The sequence below is a fragment of the Tachypleus tridentatus genome, chromosome 7 (assembly GCF_004210375.1).
Source record: "Tachypleus tridentatus isolate NWPU-2018 chromosome 7, ASM421037v1, whole genome shotgun sequence".
Taxonomy (NCBI): Eukaryota; Metazoa; Arthropoda; class Merostomata; order Xiphosura; family Limulidae; genus Tachypleus; species Tachypleus tridentatus.
Genome location: NC_134831.1, coordinates 35,431,213 through 35,453,425, shown reverse-complemented (window position 1 = coordinate 35,453,425; position 22,213 = coordinate 35,431,213). Strand labels below are relative to the sequence as shown.

The 22,213-nt window shown below is 38.2% G+C and overlaps 1 protein-coding gene across 1 annotated transcript; it reads right to left on the bottom strand.

Moving 5' to 3' along the window:
- Positions 1 to 9,233: 9,233 nt before the first annotated feature.
- Positions 9,234 to 18,039, bottom strand: LOC143255424 (uncharacterized). Its single transcript, XM_076511083.1, has 2 exons — positions 14,493 to 18,039; positions 9,234 to 10,913 (listed from the first exon to the last, which is right to left on the bottom strand). The coding sequence occupies exon 1, from the start codon at positions 15,541 to 15,543 to the stop codon at positions 14,668 to 14,670; it is 876 nt and encodes a 291-aa protein (XP_076367198.1). The 5' UTR covers positions 15,544 to 18,039; the 3' UTR covers positions 9,234 to 10,913; positions 14,493 to 14,667.
- Between the last annotated feature and the right edge of the window lie 4,174 nt (positions 18,040 to 22,213).

Here is a 22,213-nt window from a genome sequence, read left to right as displayed (position 1 = left end):
ACGGGATAGCTAAAACACCTGCAGATTTTCACAATCGGACAAGTGAAACGTTCACATTATAATAATTACGTGATGGGTGAAACTTCCCCATATCGTTTGTTGTTGTGTTTTGTTTTCTAATTGCATTCAGTATAATTTTTCAGATAGTAATACATGCCTGCGTCTCTGAACTTTGGTGTAAGAATAAGATAAAGAACCGTTTTCTGGATTTATATTACTGTCTATCTTTACGAGAACCTTCTAATTTCTTGATCTCGGGAGTTCTTGGATATTGTCCAGATCTATTGGACACCTAAAAGTAAAAGTTCGATAATATATTAAAGGAAAAAGCTACACCAGTTTATAGAAACTGGTAATTCGTGATGAATTTCTATATAATTGTACGGTCATTTTGAGTGGCTTGCATTGTGAACGTCTCTCGCCGCCTGCATGAAATCAATATTTCGCTTATTGTGGGGATATTATTTTAAGTTAACTTTGTAGTTTAGCCCTAAATTTTAACACTTGACATATTTATGCAGTTAGTTAATAAAATATACGACTACTACTTAAGTGTCCATAATATTTTCTTATTTCGGATATTAATATATGATAAGGAATCGTTATTTAGAGAAATAAACAAATACTATTTGGCTACAAATTAATATTTTCAAACCTGCACACTTTCTAAATTACCAGTTACTATAAAGGAGATTATGATATCCAGAAATAAGTAAAGGAGAATTGATGGCCGTTTTAGCTTCAGATCCTATCCTGTCACACTATTCAAAATTAAATGTCAATGTACTGATATTATGTTAATATCATAAGTAAAAGTCTACGTTATCTATAACATTACTGTTGTACCAGTGAGTCATTTTAATAAAACTAAATATTTTACCAAGGGTAAGTTATTGTCGACTGTTGTATTAACAGCTGTACATACTAAGTAATTCTATCATATGGTTTCCTTTATGAATGATATTTAGTCATCGGAACAAAATAAACAACAGTATATTTTATACTTGTAGTGTCTCCTGAACCTTGTGGTTCGAATGTATCTGGTGGTGCACATGTACAGCTGTTTTTGATATGAGTGTAACACGTGAGCTAAAAACATAGAGACAGAAAGGTTTTCATGAATTCACGAAGGGCCCTGATCGGTTGTACAAAGAAGGAGCTGCAATTACTTCTACTACTGACAAAGTACTTCTCGAATATATATATAATAATTCTCAGTTTTGTTGATTAGCAGGGACTGAAAACATGTACAAAAAAAAATTATGTCTAAGATGGACTGTCGACCACTGTCAAGCTCCATACAATGATTGTTGAAACTTGAAATTGATTAGTCACATAAAGGCTTTGGTTTCTGAATATAGAAAGTCATAAAAGTATGTCACAATAATCTATATTTTATATTATTCATACTATGCTGCACAAGTAAATAACAATTTCTCAAAAAAGTAAGTAAGCAATAGAGTAGGGATGACCTGTGCATCATCGCTACATAACAGCACAGATACAATGTTATACAATATTAAATGCAATGGTTTTGAAGGATTGATGTTAGCCTTCCCTACACTTAGTTCTTTCCTTGAACAGTTTTTTCTTTACGTATTTTTAGTGCGATATTTCAATAGATATAAGAAGGTTGTACTTATAACAAAGTTCTAAATACAATGAAGTTCTAGCTGTAATATTTGTTTATCTATTGACTTATAATTCTTGTTTCACTATGTACTTAAGCTTTTCATAGGAATAGCAAATTTCTGTGCAAAAGCTAACTTCAAGAGGTATAAAAGTCGTTCACACTGGAATTATAATTTTAAGAAAATTATTACTAATTATTAATAATGCTTATAAAAGTAGCTATGTAACCCTGTGAAACTGGTTGCCACCCTTGTTTTGTATAATGTAATAAAAAAAACCAGAAGATAGAACAATAAGTAATTCAAACTCTTTGCTATGATATTTATAGTCATTCCCAGAACATGACTCAGTTATTATTAAAATATGTTGTAAAAGGAAACACTGTGTGGTATTCTAAAGTTGTGATGACCTATTGAGGAGATATTTAAAATACCATTTTTATTGACAACCCGAGCCATCCCTATACAGGAAGTGCTGCAACCAACCTGATAAATTAAGTTCCTGTACCTCAGAACATCCATTTCAACTAAGAGGTCTTAAGTTCAATTTTTCTGGAACACCTGTCTCTATTTACAGTACAACCACGTCATCTTCCATCATTGATACAGATAGCATCTTGTACACAGGATATGTGTGAATCGATATATCTATTTAGACATTAATTCCCTTGGCTTTCATCAATTGCATATTTTGTACTATACATAATTCGTATTAAATACTGTAAGATGTCTATGAGATATTTACAGAAGTAACGTTTAGTTCAAAAGTGTTTCGCTAAACGGGTATATATATATTTTTTTAAATTTAAACTGCAGTAAAGAGTATTAACTTAAAAATACGTTTAAATTCATCCGGGTTGTTTTGGATGTTATTTGGATAAATACATTTTTAAATCGAAACTCGTTAGACGCTTATCTTAGCTTTGTTATCAGAAATTAAAGCGAAGTATGACACGTTTATACTAATATTAATAGGTTCGTTAAATTATGATTTTTGCTATTAAATTTATTAGCTGGACCGAACATGGCTTAGTTCTCATCATGTCAGATTGTGAATCCATGGTTTACATCTTGTTATCTCAAAAACCACACTTTGAAACTTTGGATGGTTCAACAACGGTGAAGGTCGAACCAGATTAGCTAGCTGCCTTACTCCTAGTCTTTCACTTGAATTATGGACACTCAACGCACATAGTTCATTTGTAGGTTTGCTCAATTATTCGAATCAAACAGTCTTATTAACTGAATTAACAAACTAGTTTTTATTTTACTGTGGTTATGACTAAAGTATTTATATTACCGGATGAGAAATACTGATAAAGAGCGTTTCAACAAGGAAAAGTTTTATTGAAATAAAGCTTAAGTTCCATTATTAGCCAAAACATAGCAGCACATAACAGTTGAATGCTTTTTGGGCTGCGCTCATGGTTTTTATTTAGTTGTCAGTTATCAGCAAATCGACATGAATATTACAACATATGCGTGAGTACATTTTGAGAACTAAATTCTAGAAATGAAAAATATAACAGTGTGTGTGTCTAATACATAAATTAGTAATTTCACATTATAGAAATACACTTTTCTCCAATTCTGAAATGTTTACGCATTAAATCTTAAAGTAAAAGTGTAAATGGTGGGTAATTTACTAGAGATTAAAAGTTCTCTATGAAATATACTGTCCCAGGAAATGGCAGTTTGTCGGTACTGATGCAAAAACTTTCTCAGTTTATTTGTTAAAAAACTATGGAGCTATGGAATCCTTGTACGTATAAATAAAATATAATGCTTACATTTTAAACGTGTGATAATGTGCAAGGACATTATCTCATTAATTAAGGATTTTTGTATTTGTCATTCTATCACTTATTCTTTACATTGTTTCTAGAAGTCATATTTTTAGGAGTTATTATTACCATTATGTAATTTAATGCACTTGTCAATCAGGTATTATATAGCTAGAATAATGAAGCAACACTCAGCAATTTTCAGTTGTCTCAAATTAACCAAAACACTACTTGCTTTTAATATCTAACATTGCATTTGAAGAAGCAATACCTTTTAATACCCAAATACACGGTTCAGAGTGAAATATAACAAAATGATGTGTTCAAAGTTTACTCAGTTCAAGTGGACTACGGATCCAAGAAGAGATTTCTGTCTAATGCATACTCGTTCAACAACTAAAACTGATGTTTGGCTTTCAGTATCAGAAAAAAATAGTTTATTTTAGAACAATTGGATTTCTATCAAAACACTGAGTGAATACAGATATAGTTTAACAAACATCTTCATACCTGATGGAAACGATTGTTTAGAATACTTTCAAACTATGAATATCATTTTACGCCCTCCCCCCAGTGGCACAACGATATGCCTATGGACGTATAATGCTAGAAACCGGATTTCGATACCGGCTGTGGAAAGAGCACAAATAGCTTATCGTGTAGCTTTTTGCTTAACTTCAAACAAACTTAAATATTTTACAGATTCTCACAGCATTAAGTTATGGCCGAGAAGGCGTTTCTTCATTTGTTCAAAATATGCTAAAACAAGCATTTTAAATTCATCGTTATTACTATACCTCCATTAATTAGAAAATATACCTAAGTATTAGCTTCAAGAAACAAATCCACGAATTTTACTCAACAGGAAAAGGACAAAAATAACTGGTTTCATCTTTCATAGATTTGACAGCCAAATATTTAACATCGTTATTGTAACAAATCACTTAATAAATATTCCACATACTGAATTAATAATAAATTGGTTTACAATAATAATGAAGTTAGGAGGTGTGGTCCATCGCGTTTCTCTATCAATAGCTGCTAGGAGGTGTTGTCCATCACGCTTCTCTATCATCGGCCGCTTGGAGGAGGCGTTAATCACGAGACACTTCGATTTGTTCATCATGATTATTTCTCACCGGCCGCTAGGAGGTGTAGTCCATCACGTCTCTCTATCACCGACTTCTAAGAGGTGTGGACCATTACGGATTTTATACAACCGACCGATAAGAGATGTGATCCATAACATTTCTCTACACCTAGACCTTACAGCAATTCCCTTCTAATTGTGTCAACAAAACATGACGTTAGCCAATAAGTTATTACTGAATGTAATTTTACTTTTTTAAATTACGTAAGCGAGATAATTAAGAATGATCAATTTCACAGAACAGGAGCCGAATGTCCTACTTGTCTTGTGTCCAGAGTTGAAAAAAAAAGAAACGTATATAAACATAAACATATATACACATTATTTATAATTATGTGTTTTGTTGAGTGGTTTATGATTATTGAAATATGTTGTGTGATGAGATGCATTTTGTGGTAGAGTTTATTTAGAGTTTCAAAAGAGGTGAAAGTAATGATATAACGTCAGTGATGTCGAGAAAACCCACTTGTAGAGAAAAATATATATGTAAAAATGGCTCGTTTGGGTTGAGAAAATTTTTTTACGTAGAGGAGCGAACAGCGTTTTGACCCAGTGCCACTTGTTCTAGCCAATATTTTTATAACACAAGTTGAAACACAAGCAATTAACACAGCATTACATCAACCACTATACCGGTACAAATATGTAAACGACAGGACTGCGGGATTCACATCTACAGAACACACACTTAATTTTTTCAATCACATTAACTCTATACATCCCAACATCAACTTAACATGTGAACAAGAAGAAAGCAATCAAATATCATTTCTTAACCTCAAAATTACAATAACCTATATTCAATTTAAAACAGAAATCCACCGAAAAATCACCCATACTGGACTATACGTTCCTTGGGACTCAGCACATGAAACAAAACAAAAACTCAACATACTATGAAACCAAATAAACACAGCCACAAAACTATGCTCACCAGATAGCATTAACGACGAATTAGACAAAATAAAACAATACTTCATCAACATCAATAAGTTTCCTGCACAAATCGTAGAAAACATTATACGCACACACCTAGACAGAAAGCAAAATCAACTAACAAAAGTAAATATACCCCACGATTTAAAAAACCTCGAAACTATATACTGCTGCATACCATATATTCCCGACATCAGCAGAAAAATAACCAACATTTGGCAAAAACTAGTAACAAAATATGACATTCTAGTTAATACCAAATTTATTCAAAAACCAGGCACAAAACTGAGGTCTATATTATGTAAAATCTACACTGACAAATACCACACCAACATTATTTATAAAATACAATGTGATAACTGCCACGACTTCTATATTGGAGAAACAAGTAGAAAAATGGAAACCAGATTCAAAGAACATAAAAAGTCACCTTCACACGTTTTCGAACACTGGAAATCAAATAAACACAACATAACCATATAAAACACCCAAATACTAAATAAAGAAACAAACATAAACAAACGCAAAATTAAACAAGCCTTACTTATACAACAACTCAAGCCCGAAATAAACCAATACAAGGGAACACCATTATACCTATATTAAAAATAATATAATAAATAATATAAAATTATATATTCAAACATCTAAACACGCCCTCTACATTCCGACACTCAGTTACTCAACATATTTCAAACATGTGGCCAGCCTCCTGTCAGTTACCTCTTTCTCTCTTTGTGAACCTGACGATGACCAAAGGTCGAAAAGTTGTTCGCTCCTCTACGTAAAAAAAAAAAATTATAATAAAAAATAATAAAAATGTTCTCAACCCAAACGAGCCGTTTTTACATATATAATGATATAACGCCATTTCAAAACTGTTTAATTATTGCCCAATGTTAAGGATCATACGTATTAAAGCTTGATGAGTCATTAACCAAAAATAACACTTTTAATAACATGCACAGACTACTTCGTCTGAATAAGTGTGGTGAGGATGTGACTAGGGCCGACTCTTGGGGTGGGTGACAGGTACACCCGCATAGAGCGCCCATCCAAAGTGGTGCCAAAATTGTGCATAGACACGCTGTGACTAGATCTTTTTGCACACACGCGCACACCAGGCCGCTGATAGTTTATCATACACATATTGTAGACACACGTACATCGCTAAATGAGTTAGAAAATTAGTAGACTTGCCGATTAACTGATGTATTTTAACTCGGAGTCTAAAAGAAAACTGAACTTATTTTTCAATGAGTGTACATTAGCAGCACGTGGACCAACAAACAGACATATGTGTACTATAAAATATTCGAACGCTTAAAGTTTATTTCTCAATGGCTATCGATATCTTGGCACTTTGTGTTCTCGCGATCATATTTTTGTTGTTCCTTTATCACAGTAAAAATTGATCTAATCGGTGACTAACATATAAACAGAATGTATTTACTACGTGCTGCAGTTAATAAAGCGTCTCGTTACAAGTCTTATGTGTGCTTGATTCTCGTCTATGAGATTATATGAAAGCACCTTCTGGCGGAGTTCCTTCATTCAGTCTGCCCGTGTGTGATAACTATACGGAACTGTTTCCGTCTGGTACTTTCCACGGTTGCGTATACTTTAACGTTATTAACCAGGCCGTTTCTGTTTCTACTTTCTAGATATTTTACATTGTTTGGTACCACCATTCACCATTAACTGATACTTCATACAGTGACTGCTTATTGAGCTTAGTGTTAATATTACATAGTTTCTACTGGGTTGTATTATTCATTGGATTATCTACTCGCTGTACTAATGCTTGTTTGGGATACTTACAATGATGTACTAATTGTTAAGTGGTAATCAGGAATTGACCATCTTTAAAGAATTATTTAAAATTGAGATGCCCATCTTTAACAATAGGGAAAAGGTAGACTGGTGTTAAACGTGTTCATACTTGTTTCTAAATTATTTTATACTGTCTAGCGATTAGTCTTCAAAGAGACTATTAATACGAGTCATTCTACAATAAGTGTTTTAATGATATATTCGTTGTTACAAGCCAACTAAATTCTACGCCGTTTGTCCCTTCTCTAAGTGATGTAGGTAATCCAGCCGTTTGTCCCTTCTCTGACTGATGTAGGTAATCCAACCGTTTGTCTTTTCTCTGACTGATGTAGACAATCCACGTCGTTTGTCCCTTCTCTGACTGTAGCTTTGTATTTAATTGAAAAAGATCCAAGCGCGAGCACTATGTAGGCCGAAAACCGATTTTCTGCTATTCTGTAGTGTGGTGTATAACGTTAGGATATACTTTGAAATCAAAAGTGACTGCTTTCGTAAAGCTTTCCAATTTTCCGCGTAATACAGTCTGAATATATCTCTTTAAAATGATTGGGTAATAGTGTAAAAGCGATTTGGTAATAGTATATAAAGATAATTTGTTTCCGATAATTTATGGTCAGTTTCTTTTGAATTTCACGTAAAGCTACAACAGGGCTATCTGTGCTAGCCGTCCCTAATTTAACAGTGCGAGATTAGAGAGTAGGCAGCTAGTCATTACTACCCATCTCCAACACTTGGGCTATTCTTCTGTTAAAGAATAGTAGGATTTAATATCACATAATAACGACTTCTCGGCTGAAACGGCGAGTATATTTGATTTGAACCCGCGATACTCAGATTATAAGGCGAGCGCCCTGGCCATGCTGGCCATGTTACAGTTACAGACTAACCTTATGAACTTGTAGTATAGATGCACATATTGCTTATTCTGTATTGGTTTCATCCAAATTTGCTATATTCAATGCCGGCTAGTCCTTTCGCCCAGGCCCGGCATAGCCAGGTGGATTAAGGCGTTCGACTCGTAATCTGAGGGTTCGAATCCCCGTCGTACCAAACATGCTCGACCTTTCAGCCGTGGGGCGTCAATCCCACTATTCGTTGTTAAAAGAGTAGCCTAAAAGTTAGCGGTGGATGGTGATGACTAGCTGCCTGCCCTCTAGTTTTACACTGCTAAATTAGGTACGGCTAGCGCAGATAGCCCTTGAGTAGCTTTGCGCGACACTCAGAACAAACAAACCTTTCGCCCAGTAATATCGCTCGTCATGCAAGCTGGGATACGATAGTCATAGTAGTTTAGGCGCCATTGATATAATCATGTACAAGGACCAGAACTGTTATTATGTGAAGTATGTTAAGCGTTTAATATAATTAATAACTTTACTCAAGCTGTTTATAGTTAGAATTAGGATAAGGATGAATTTTCTGTAACTTCAGATAAAGCTTTTAAACCGTTGCAATGCTACCGTAAGCAAACAATACTTTTAAACATTAAAAGATATACAGTAACTACTGGATTATTATCTCCCAGCACGGCATACTTTGTGAACAATTGTTGTATGCGAATGAAACCAAATCCCAATATTCGTTGGTAAAAGAGTAGCCCAAGAGTTGGCGGTGGGTGGTGATGACTAGCTGCCTTCCCTCTAGTCTTACTTTACTAAATTAGGGACGGCTAGCACAGATAACCCTCGAGTAGCTTTGTGCGAAATTAAAAAAAACAGAAACCAAAACCTAAAATGCGCACACTCATTCTCAGATTCTCACTGTTTTTTACCTAACAGCTCTTTGAATTTCTAGATAATATTTGGTAGTGGTAACATTATTTCACCACAGATTACCATTGGAAATGATATAAAAATGGGTGCATTAATAGCACGCAAGAAGAAAGCCTGTCAGGTGTCAACCATGTTGCATAAGTTCATTAAATCCGTTAGTTATATATATATAAAGGTACTTCGGATTCTTACTTTAGAAATATTAAATAACGAGGCAAAGAAAGAACGAGCTCGATAGTCATGCTGTCTATTTAATACAAATAAAACATATCTAATACTCGAAATATCTCTATTTTCTTTGTTGGATTTCCAAGATTTATTCTAAAAACTCGCGTTAAATAATTATCCTTCACCGTGAAGCTCATGCAGTTGGTAACAATAACTCATTTCACTAATTAGCACCGAGTCGTTGGTGTTGTAAATCTCGGTAGAACTCTAGTTTTATGTTCAGTTAGCTCGCGTCCTTGTTCTATGTGGTTACATTTCAGCTAATAAATGCTCGTGTTAGAATTATGATAAAGTTCGTTTGTAACACGATTCAGCACACGAGTTTCTCAATCCATTATAACTTAAATAAAGTAGTTTTTATTACGTTATTCCGTGGCACGTTAACATGATCAAAAATGATAGTTGGTTACTTGTCTTAATAAAGTTTCATTAAACGATGTCATATCATTCTTAACTAACAGATGTTTAATTAAAAGGTTACTTTTCGCAGATGACTCCATCTAGGAGAAAAACAGGAAACAACATTTACTTTTACTTTAAAGAAAATTTATATTTGATTAATTTTTAGTGTATTTCAGTAAGAGGTTTGTAAAGTATACTTGGGTTAGTTATAGACTCACACCGTTGTGCGTTTTATATTAGAAATAATACAAAATGGTCGAATTTGTATACAACAAATCAGATATTTTGTTTGATAAATTGTTTAGGAGAAGTATTTATGATGAAACTTCGCAGAATGGACGGCAACTGATCGTTGTGGAGACACAAATGTTGAGGACGACCTTTTGAAAGTCTTCCGCCTTTCGTTTTCAGGTCAGTGTGTGTAACGAAACGAAACCTTGGCAGGGGTTTAGTTTAGAAAGAGAGAAGTCCGAGGAATTCTCTCCCCAAGAGAGGTGTTCAGGAATGTTGTACTTCCTCTTCGTCCCCGCTCATAGAAGATAATTTATCTGTACGTGGGAGTTTTCCTGTATTTTGATTTAACTTCTTTAAGGTGATGAAGTGAGGTTGGGCAATATGAAAATGACGAGTCAGAAAGGAGAGCGAGACAAAGACGACACGAGGGAAGTCGGCCAGACCGGAGCCCATAGTCCAAATGGCCAGGCGGCAGACAAGACGAAACATCAACTCAGTCGGCTCGATTTAGGGGCGGGCAAGAACGTTGCCTTGGCTGTGATCAAGAGATCCAGTGTATAAAATTTAGGTGTAGGGAGAAACTGGAGTACCCCAAGAAAACCCACTTTCAGAGGACAGGCGTCAAATGTCCTACCTGTCTTGTGTCCGGAACTGGAAAAAAAAAAGTTTGTTTGTTTGTTTTGGAATTTCGCACAAAGCTTCTCGAGGGCTATCTGTGTTAGCCGTCCCTAATTTAGCAGTGTAAGACTAGAGGGAAGGCAGCTAGTCATCACCATCCACCGCCAACTCTTGGGCTACTCTTTTACCAACGAATAGTGGGATTGACCGCACATTAAAACGCCCCCACGGCTGAGAGGGCGAGCATGTTTGGCGCGACGGAGATGCGAACCCACGAACCTCAGATTACGACTCGCACGCCTTAACACGCTTGGCCATGCCAGGTCTAGGAAAAGAAAAAACAAACAAACATATATAAACATAAACATATATACACATTATTTATAATTATGTGTTTCGTTGAGTGGTTTCTGATTATTAAAATATGTTGTATGATGAGATGCATTTTATGGTAGCACTGGCTAATTTGTTTAATTACGCTGTTAGTTCGTTTCTATTTTTTTGCTTTTAAGTAATATTTGTATGCAATTTCTGTTAGCCTATTCCTGAGGGTGGGTAGATTACTGATTTTGCGTAAATAGTTGACACGTGTGTATGTTAGTAATCGGTTTGCTGTTTTTAGTATTTTATTTTGCTTGATACTGGATAGGTTTTTAGGTTAACTTATTATTTCGTTCCCCTGAGGGGTACGAAAAATAAGCAGGGGCGGTCAGAAACTACTGTTTCTCCTCACCCCACACGAGACGAGAGTAAATTTGTCAACGGATTACGAGACTGGTGAACTGAACTAGAGTGGCTAGTTATTTATTGGTCAGGAGTGATGGTCACAAATGATTTGTGTGTCAATCTGAGGAGCGTCGGAACCAGCTGCGAAGGAGGCCCGCGAGTCGGAGAGAGATCGAATACTGCGGCGAGAGGTTCAGCACCCCATTCACATCAACTCGAAGGTTTCTTTGACGTAAATGTGGTCGAAGAGAGACGAGCAGAGATGCAAACAGTACGTCAGCCTAGTTAAAACTCATGATATATATTATCCAGAATTTTGATACTAAAATTTGGTGATGATTATGATGCGTTCTAACTGGCCTCTTTTCAGGGCTGGGAGCTAAATCGTAGGAGAAGAAAGAATTTTGATGTGGGGGGAAACGGGAATACCTCGAGAAAACCCACTTTCACTGGTGGGGCACCGAAAGAAAACAACCCCACCAGTGCCCAACACTGAAAGTATGAAGGAATATATGATTAGACATTCTAGTTTACATTCAGGGCATGTATGTAATTATATGGAGAAAGGTATCACTGCCAAGTTCGTGGGGTGGCTGCTAGATGTGAAAATTGTCTTGTTAATTGTGTGCGGTTGCTTGCTTTTCTGTAATATTTAGATGCTAGATAGGTAAGTCTTTTCTTGAGAGGCGAGATGGTGCTTGTTTTGTCAAGGTAAGTTGTCCGTGTGTAACTGGGGCTTCGACATGCCAGTCGAATGGCAAGTTCTGGGTCTGTTGCAATTTCTTAAGGTGGTAAAGGGGTGCGTTTGCAGTAATCATGTTGCCGTATTCAATGATCGGCCGGATGTAAGTCTTGTATATGGTGATAATCGTTTTTGTTCTGCAGCCCTTGACAATATTACTGATTCTTCTGAGGTAGTAGATTCGTTTATAGACTTTTGAGAGAATGGCTTCAAAGTGATCATTCCAAGTTAGTTTCTTGTTGAACGTGATGCCAAGAGATTTTGTAGTTGAAGAAAATTTAAGCTCAGTGTCCATCATTTTAAGTTTAACTTTAGGGATAGATTTGATTTCCTTGATATTTTGCGTTTGAAGAGTAAAGCTTTTGTTTTAATTGCATTAAGCGCGACCCGCCAGGTGTGACACCAGGTGGTAATGCTGTTCAGTGTGGATTGGACTTTAGCAGCGGCCAGTAGGGGTTCGCGTGACATGCTCCATACTGCTATGTCGTCAGCACTTGAGCTTGGGAAAGGGGATGTCATTAATATATAGTATATACAACAGAGGGCTTAGTACTGAACCTTGGGGAACGCCTGCTGAGAGGTGAACAGTGTGGGATGTAGCGTTGTTGATTCTTACTTTAGCTGTCCAATTATCAAGAAAGCTGGCTATCTATCTTGTTAAGGTGGACGGGAGGTTAAACTGAAGGAGTTTAAATTTAAGCCCCTGGCGCCAGACAGAATCAAAGGCTTGTTTAACGTCCAAAAATAAGCCGACAGTGGTGTGATTTCTATTAAATCCTTGAATTACGGATTCGGTTAATCGAACTAAATGATTGGCCGTGTGTCTTTTTGTTTGGGAAGCGTTTTGTATTTCAGAAAGTAACATGTTACTTTCCAAATACCATGTAATGCGAGTAGCTAGAATTTTTTTCCATTAATTTACCAATACTGTTAAATAGGTAAATGGGTCTATAGTCTTTTGGATTATTAGATGCAGGGGTTGTTTTAGGTATGACTTTAATTATAGCGGACTTGCATTGAGGCGGGTAGTACCCTGAGTAAAAAGAGAAGTGAAATAAGGCTGCTAGATGACTTATGAATGAGGTAGAGGTTTTTTAAGAATGGTATTACGTATGCTATCCTCACCTGGTGCACTATTTTTAAGTGTTTTGGTTGCTAGTTTGATTGCGATCTGTGTAATGGGTCTGGTGAGTTTTGGAAGGTCGGTAAGGTAGACACTGCTGTTATGGAATAAATAGCATGGGAAATGTGTTCTGAATAGTGTTATATTATCATTGATGAAATTCTGGATTGTGCAAAAATAATTGTTATCAAAGTGTGGCCTGTTTGTGTGTAGTAATCGGCTAATAAGTTGGCTTTTTCGAGGTCGCTAGTTGCTGAGCTGTTGTCGAATTTTAAGTTGGGAATGCTGTTAGTTGTGTTGTCATTACATATGCTCTTGAACTTTCTCCAGAATGTAGCCGGATCTATGTATGAATTGTCTAATGATGCACATAACTCGGACCAATTTTGATCTTTTTGTTCGTTAATTCGACGCCTGATAAGGTCGTTGACTCGATTAATTTGGGTTTTAATGGCGGGGTTGCAGGAGATTATGAATTGGCATCTCAGTTTACGTCTTTTGGTGATAAGTGAATGAACTACTCTAGTAAGTTTCCATGGATTTGGATGATTATTGAGACGGTGCTTGGGAACTATTTGTGTTCATTGTATTAATTACCGTGTTGGTGACTATGGATAAATAATCATCTATGGATTTAGGGTTGTTAGCCTTAGTAATAACTTGTGGTAGTTGTGGGCAGGTACTATGTATAGATATGGATATGGGTAGTGGTCACTGCCGATGTCATTGTGTACTCTAAAGTCTCGTATGTTCGTTGTGTACAGAACAAGGTCGAGGATGTCTTGAGTCCCGTCATGGTGAGTGTGAGTTGGGGTATTGTTGTTGTCTAAAATGAGATTATGTTGAGAAATAAAGTTAAGATTGAGGCCGTTCCTGTTGTTTGATCCTACAGTTGAAATTGCGGTGTTTTAGAGTTAAGGTCGCCTAAAATAATTGTATGTGGGAAGCTGTTTACTACCTGAAGAAATAAATTTGTGTCTGGAGTGGTTGAAGTATAAATTGCTAGAATTGCCGTTTTTATTTGATAGATGTATTGCTGCTAGGATGTATTCATTGGTTGAGTTGATGTATGTATCTGGAAATGATACACTGAGTTGTTTGATATGAAGCATGGCGATATTTCTGCGGCTAGGACCTTTAGGTTTAGAGATGCAGTGATAGCCTGGTAGGCTAAAATTGCTATTGTCGTTGAGAAGTGTTTCACTAATGATTACTAAATGTAGGTTGTTGTTTTTTTACATAAGTTAAATAGTTCGTATTTTTGTGGTTTAAGTCGCCCTGAATGTTAACTGCTAAAATGTTTAAGAACTTACTTGATTTTGGTCATCAGCGATCCTTTGGAACACAATATTGAGTCTCTCGGTGTCGTATGATTGAAATTCAAAAGAGTGGGGAGTAAATCTTACTATTCCTGCTCGTCGGAGTTGTCGTAATAACCTCCCATGACCTTGAGTACAGTCTCCGTTACGAATGACATTATACGTTTAATCAGGAGTCGATGTGTACGTGTTGATTGGGCAGTTTCATGACTGCGGCCTGTTGCATCGGCATAGGTCTGCTTCGGGGATGTAGGGGCTGAGAGAGGTGCTGGCTGGTTCTGGTGGTGAGATTTTTTGACTTGAGGTTTTCTGGAAGGTTAATAGTGAGGAGCTTGTTTCTTTTCAAGGCGACAACTTTTGCGTATTTGGGGCAGCTGCGATAAGATGCTGCGTGTGGACCTCCACAATTAGCGCAGCATGTTTCTTCCCGGTTCTTTGGGCATTCTGTGACTATGTGTGTGCCGCTACACCTTACACATCTAGGGGTAGCTTTACAGGCGGCCAAGGCATGACCGAATTTTTGGCAATTAAAGCGCTGTAATACTGTAACTGCAGCGGGCTGTTTAGATTCTTCTACTGGAAGTTTAAGGAACCACATGGTGATGCCATTATTGATTAACTTGTCAGCTAAAACGATGTCATTGAGGCTAATACGGACCAGCGGCGTAGGGAGACCAGTTTTAGCTGATTTTATTCTTTCAATATTAGTGGCTTGGATGCCTTGGCTAATCAGTTCTTCCTGGATTTCAAGTCCACGAATCACAACTTGTTTTGAAGGAGGGCGATCACCTGACACACGAATGTTAAGCTTCACGCCATTAAACGCTTGGGGTGGCCACGGCTTTAAAAGAGAGAGGAGACGTGAACTAGTCATCGAGCAAGTTAGACGTGCCAATATCTCCGCCAACATGCTATTTAGAACGAAACATTGATCCTCGCCAGTCAGTCCGTTAGTGCCGCCGGTAATCATCGACGGCCTACCGCCGAACTTCACGCCGTACCAAGTCGCCACGTTGATCGCCCAAGCCAAGCCTGGGGCAACCATCGAACCGTCCAGGACCCGTATTTTACGTCGGGGCGGAATCCAACCAGCCACTACTGCAGACCAAATTTATCTGTGCCAGCCATGGAACACTGAATTTAAAGTAAGTTGTTCCCCCACTAAAAGTCCAGTCAATCTTTATTCTGTGTTCCTCAGGGGCGTCGACCCATCAATTCAACCAGAAGAAATTAGACAAACCATAGAACCTCAAATACAAGCCAAGGTATATGCAGTTCATCGAATTTTTCTAAGAACAGTAACCATCCCACGCACTTCATGAAGATAGTGACAACGTCGAAGTACAGTGCTGACTGTATTTTACGTGACGGCTGTTATTATCATATATTTCATTTTAGAGCCGAACGCCCACATCGACGACCACTCAATAATGGTTCAAACAAAGCACCCAGACATCGCAAACAACCAACGGAAATCTTCCAACATGAAACTACCAAAATACCGCCGAGTCCAGACCTAATTAGAAGAAACATGAAGACAGATTCAGACAACTCGACTCAGAAGACAACAACTCCCACTGTTAGCAACACGCCAAGTTCCAGTAGTTCAAGAAAGAAAAAGGACAGTTCATGCCAGACTTCAATCCCAGTTCCACAGAATTCAACAACCAGCCAGACTCAAACCATTACCAAGATAACCATCGACGCGACAGTACAAACTGAAAAACAAACTACCTCCACGCAGAAAACTCAAACCAAAACATCGAGAAGAAACAAAGCATCACAGACCAGCAAAGAACAACTCACCGAAGAACAGCCAGTAGTTCCACCACCGAGACCACATTTTTCAATTGCACCAATGGGCTTCAAGTGTGTAAACAAGTTCATGACGAAGTTACCACCTGATCTACAAGACTGCTGCTAACAGTTTCCACATACACCACCAACATAGTTCATCAGTTTTTTTTTCTCTTTTTTTTTTCTTTCCTTTCTCTTCCCAGCTACTTCCGGGCACGGTCTGGGTAGATTATTCGGCGCCCAGGCCGTGAAAGTGGGTTTTCTCGGGGTACTCCCGTTTCCCCCCACAGCAAAATATCTGGCATCGGACCTGTAGGTCCCAGCCTCATTCTGAAAAGGGCCGTTTACCCAGTCACAGGGCATCAAATCAATCATAGTAAATTTTAAAAATCAATTCGCCAGCTGCCGGTGTACTCCGTCCTCGAGCCAAGGTCTGGCTCACTTCACTTTTGCTGCTCTCGTCCAGTTCTCCCGTCCTTCCTCTCACTCAGAAATACCCCACTCCATTTTTCAAATATTAAAAATAAAGTAAAAATTCCACGGATATTTTAAAAAATTCTCATGTAAGGGGACGAAGAGGAACTACAACGTTCCTGAACACCCCAGTTGGAGAGAGAACTCTTCTGATTTCTCTCTCTCTAAACTAAACCCCTGCCACGTTAATTTGCGTTTGCAGTTTTAAAAGTTTTACATAGTCTGTGGGTTCTTTACATTTAATAACCAACGCGCGGAAGGCGGCGAACTTCAGTAAATGACACCGATGGAAAAAGAGCTTGGAGGTGTTTCGCGACCTTTGGTTGGCGGATTGTCGCAGAAACCCCTATAGCGATTATAGCTGGTGGTGAAGCTGGTTTATACTGCACGTGATCGGTATTGGCGGTCTTGAGGTCGTTTGTTTTCTCCTGTTGCCGGCGTTCCTTCTAAGCTGGCTGGAGACCCTGAGGGGGAATTCGGGGCAGTAACCGAAGAGCTGCTGGTGTCAAGATTGGTCGACACGTTAGATGTTTCAGCTTCGGAAGAAGGCATATCTGCTGCTGCTGACTCAAGTAGATCGAACTGATTTTGGTCAGAGAGCGTTGGACCATTGGCTCGTGTTCTCATTCGACGGTCGCTAAGTCAAGCCCTAAAAAGGGCTTAAATCTAATCTAAGGAAATAATCTCAGTTGAGGAGATTAAATGCGGCCAAGCGAGACAAGTATCGATCAAAGAAACACTAAGGTCGATTCAACTCTAGTAATGCAGAATACTTGCTGAGAAGTAAGACAGTTGATAAGGCAGAAACAAGTAAACCAGTCAAGTGAGTCTAACAAGTGAGAGTAAAAAAAGTAAACGGTAAACTTGGGAGAAAGACAGTCAACTTTTGTTTGTAGAAGGATCATGGGTAGGTATTTGGATTAACTTGTTATTCCGAAAAAAATAACCAGGGGCGGTCAGAAACTATTGTTTATCTTCTCCCCACACGAGGCAAGAATAAATTAATCAACTGATCACGAAGATAATTAACTGAATTAAAGTGGCACGTTGGTTGTTAATCTAGAGCAGGGGTGTGCAACATTTTTCGTCGGTGGGCCATATAACCAACTTCATCAATCAAGCGGGGCCACTTAAAAAACAAGCTTATTCGTGTACATGCACAATAAATTAAAAAAAATTCTCAAAATGCAAGCAATAATATTTTATATTTTGCATGAGTGATCATTTTAGTGCGACACTTGAAATTTAGAGTCCTTGCAGAGCTTGTCAATATCAGCTTTGACAGAAGTGGTTGCCACTCTTAACTGACTGGTCAAATGTTCATCAGTCAGCTGACTTCTACATTTGGTTTTGATGAGCTTCATTTTGGAGAAAAATTGCTCACAGCAGTAGGTGCTACCAAAAAGGGAGGCAATTCTTTGTGCATGACGGGACAAATTGGGAAACTTTTCACGTACACAGAGTTTGTAAAGTCTAGCAAACTGTTTTCAGAGAATTTCCTTTTAGTGTCCATGTCAGCCTGCAGTTCAATGAGTTCCATTTGGCAATCATCAGGACTGTCTTCCACTGCCAAATCAAAGGTTGAGCGAACAATTTCAATCTAATTTCAGTTTGTCTGAAATCTGGAAATCTGTTTGCAAACTCATCACGCAGCTTTTGTACACTGGTTCCATATTTGGTGCAATCCAGATTAGGAAATTCCAGTTTCCTGGTTGCAAGACATGTAAAATGGGTCAATATGGCTCTTCTCAACTGAACCTGGAAAAGTTCCAATTTCTTCTCAAAAGCACAAATATGCTCAAACAACTTATTCACAAGTTGACTTTTCCCTTGTAGTTTTAAGTTTAAATCAGACAGATGCTGTGTAATGTCTGTGAGGAATGCTAAGTCATTCAGCCAGTTCTCATTGCTCAAGAAGTCCACATTCTGACGTTTGCTCTCCATGAAGAACTTAATCTCCTCTCGCAGATTCCAGAATCTCTTCAAAGTAGCAGCTCTACTAAGCCAACGTACAGCAGAGAAGTACAAAACATCTGAATACTCACTGTCCAGCTCATCTAAAAAGTTTTAAATTGTCGATGATTTAATCCTCGTGTTCGAATATAATTTACGCATTGGACGACATTTTTCATGACTTCTGCAAAATCCAGAACTTTGGTGCACAAGCTCTCTTGGTGAATAATGCAATGGCTTACAACTACGTCTTGTGCTCCAATTGCAGTTAGAAATTTCTTGGTGAATCCATTTGTCCTACCTGTCATGGAAGGAGCACCATCTGTTGTAACACCACATAATTTATAAGGATTCAGTTCAAACTTTTCTACAACCTTAAGCACTTGTTCACAAATATCCTGTCCTGTGGTTGTGGAGGAAAGGTTTGCCATATCTAAAAACTCTTCGAAATCATCAAAGCCTGCAATAACAGCTCTGATGAAAACGACAAGTTGGGATGTGTCATTGATATCAGTGCTTTCATCCAAAGCCAGACTGAAAGCTTCACACGAATTCAATCTCTCTTTCAAAGTTTCTTTGATGTCCTCTGAAAGATCTTTTGTCCTGCGTGAGACAGTAAAGCGGGAAAGGCTAGTTTGCTCCACCAAATATTTTTTTCTCTGGACATGCATATTCTGTGAATATTGTTAAACAATTTTTAATAAATTCTCCATCACTGAAAGGCTTTCCCTTTTCTGCCATACATTCACAAAGCTTAAAACTCAGTTTTGTCACCAGTTCTGAATTTTTCTTGAAAGTGGTAAAAACACCTTGTTGCTTTTCAATGGATGTTTTTTAAATGTTCAATTTTGTCCTTTCGTGCCTGACCAACAATTTCATCAAACTGGGAGGAGTGCTTAGTTGCGTAACGTCGCTTAATATTGTACTCTTTCATGACTGCAATTGTAGTTTGACAGACGAGGCAGACAACACCTTGATTATGTGGGAGAACAAGATATTTTGTGCACCATTCACTGTTGAATAACCTTCCCTCATCATCAATTTTTCGTTTCTTAACTGCTGACATTTTACTAGCCCTGAAATCAAAACAAAATTATTCTCACGAAAATAGCAAAGTAGAAAAAACATAGAATTTATTTACACATGGAACCTCTTATGGACAGAAACACATGTTTCTAAATTGGCATCCGATCATAGCCTTCCGGTACTTAAATTAATTGAGAATAGCAAAATACAGTGTGACCTCGCCTATTCGCGGTTCGCCATTCGCGGCCCCGCATATTCGCGGGTTATGCGCGAACTGCGTTTTGTAGGTCACAGAGACTGAAAGGGCTTTTCGAGGAGATTTCTGTTGTATTTACTCAATCAAGCCGTTTCTATCAATTGTCGTCTTCACCAAACAAGATTGGACTGCTATTGGCTGACTGCCTCAGCTTCCCCAACAACGCAAACGGCAAAGCACAGCCCGGTAACGCACGGTACAATTTAGTGAAATACATAACAGTATGCAATATTGCTACATTATTACTGCATCAATGAGTATAAGTATCATTAGTGTTTGGGAAGCATTTCATATAGTATATAATCGCATACATATACGTTTTAAAACTGCATCCAATATTCGCGGTTTTCGCTATTCGCGGGAGGGTAAAGAACGTAACCCCGCGAATAACGAGGTCACACTGTACATAGAATCAGATGCATCTGAAAGCAAAAATTTTAATAAATTCAGTAAAGTCACAACAATATGCTAAATAATAATCAATTTACCTTCAATCTCTTGTAGTAACTGTAAAGGTAATAAAATTTTCACCAATAATGAATGACGGACAGCAGAGGTTAGGGAAAATTGTCGCCAGTGGGCGAAGGCGAGGTTCAGGACATGACGTTGAGTCGTAGACAATAGTGCTAGTGCACGTCACCTATTCATGCCCTAAGGAGGCCGACCAATCGAATTCGGCCTGCTCCTCTCTAGCAAAGATAATTTTAGAAGTTTGTCGAGTCGAAGCCTGGGAATCCCGTAGGATCGATGCTTTTAAAAATATTCCATTTGCGTTGGATTACAGATCAGGCCACATGGTTAGATTACAACAACTAGGGCCACACTAAATGGCTTGGCGGGCCGGGTTGTGGCCCGCGGGCCGCCTGTTGCACACCCCTGATCTAGAGCGATAGTCACTAATGACCTTGAAGTTGACAGATTTATGTATATAATTGAGGAGCGTCGGGAAACAGCTGAGAAGCGGGCCGACGAGCCAGAGAGAAAACGAAGAACGAAGGGAAAAGGTTCAGCACAACATTCACAAGTGTTCGAAGAATTACGTGGTGTAAATATTGTCGAAGTGAAGGGATCAGAGAGATGAAAACACAGTAAGCCGACATAATAAGGACTCATGACTTGGATTAACTGGAATTTAAACACTCAAAATTTAGGAACTAATGTGACGGACCTCTTTTCAGGGCTGGGATCTATAGATCCTATGAAACAGAAATTTAGCTGTGGGGGAAAACGGGAGTACCCCGAGAAAACCCACTTTCACGAGCAGGGCGCCGAATAAGGTCCCTGACTGTGCACGGAAGAAGAGCTGTAAGGAAAGAAAAATACAAGGATTATTTCCAAGAGACATACAACAGCGCTTACAATAACAAAGAGATGTTCAAATGATATTAATACACATAGATTGCAACTAGGATCTGTTTAGAACTAAGAAGACAAATGTTCTGAAGGACATGACGGATCATTTGTGATGCGTGGGTCTGATTTTAGCTTGGGCGAAGGAGGTGAGAGGAGGATATTCTTGTTTCTAAACAGTGTTTCTCCACCGGAGATCTTTCAGTGCTAACTTGCTGGATGCTCGTGAATCGTATGTCTTCAGGAGACTGGGTTTCTTGATGAATCATGGCTGTCTTTGTTTGAGAAACAGCGTCTGCTGTTGGGACATTTTCGGTCGAAGTAGAGGCTTCAAAAGTTTCAGTCTCTTCAGTGGTGGTTTGGGTGCTCAAGGATATTTTGTTACCGAAAACTGTTTGGGTATACTTGTCGGATGAGGGATTTTCAGTTTGCGGGGTTTCTGTGGGCAGAATGCATATTCCGTCAGGTTGTAGTACAGGTACAGGTTGCTTACGAGTCCTTGGTTTGATTGGGTGGCGTTCGGGGCGTTCGGCACTAAAATGAAAGATATGGTAATAGCAGCCATTCCGTAGAATGATATCAGCAATATGTTTACTGGGTGGTACAATTATCATGAAGTTTATAATTTGCTGGGAGAAGTTCGAGTAAATCCGGTGCACGGCGTATATCACGGACTTGGTTTGGATTTCAACTGCGCATTTTATTTCACTTGGTTGAATGGAATGGTGTACTCCTCTCAGGAAAACAGTGAACAGGGCTCTTGGCGGGTGCACATCTGATTTTAATAAGGGTATCCACGGCTCACAAAAGTAGGATAAGACCTCAGGTGTTGATGGCTGGAGGAGAATTCCCCCTCGGC

Coding starts and splice junctions, on each gene's coding strand:
- LOC143255424 (XM_076511083.1), bottom strand. CDS start 15,543: ATGGTTGCCCCAGGCTTGGCTTGGGCGATCAACGTGGCGACTTGGTAC.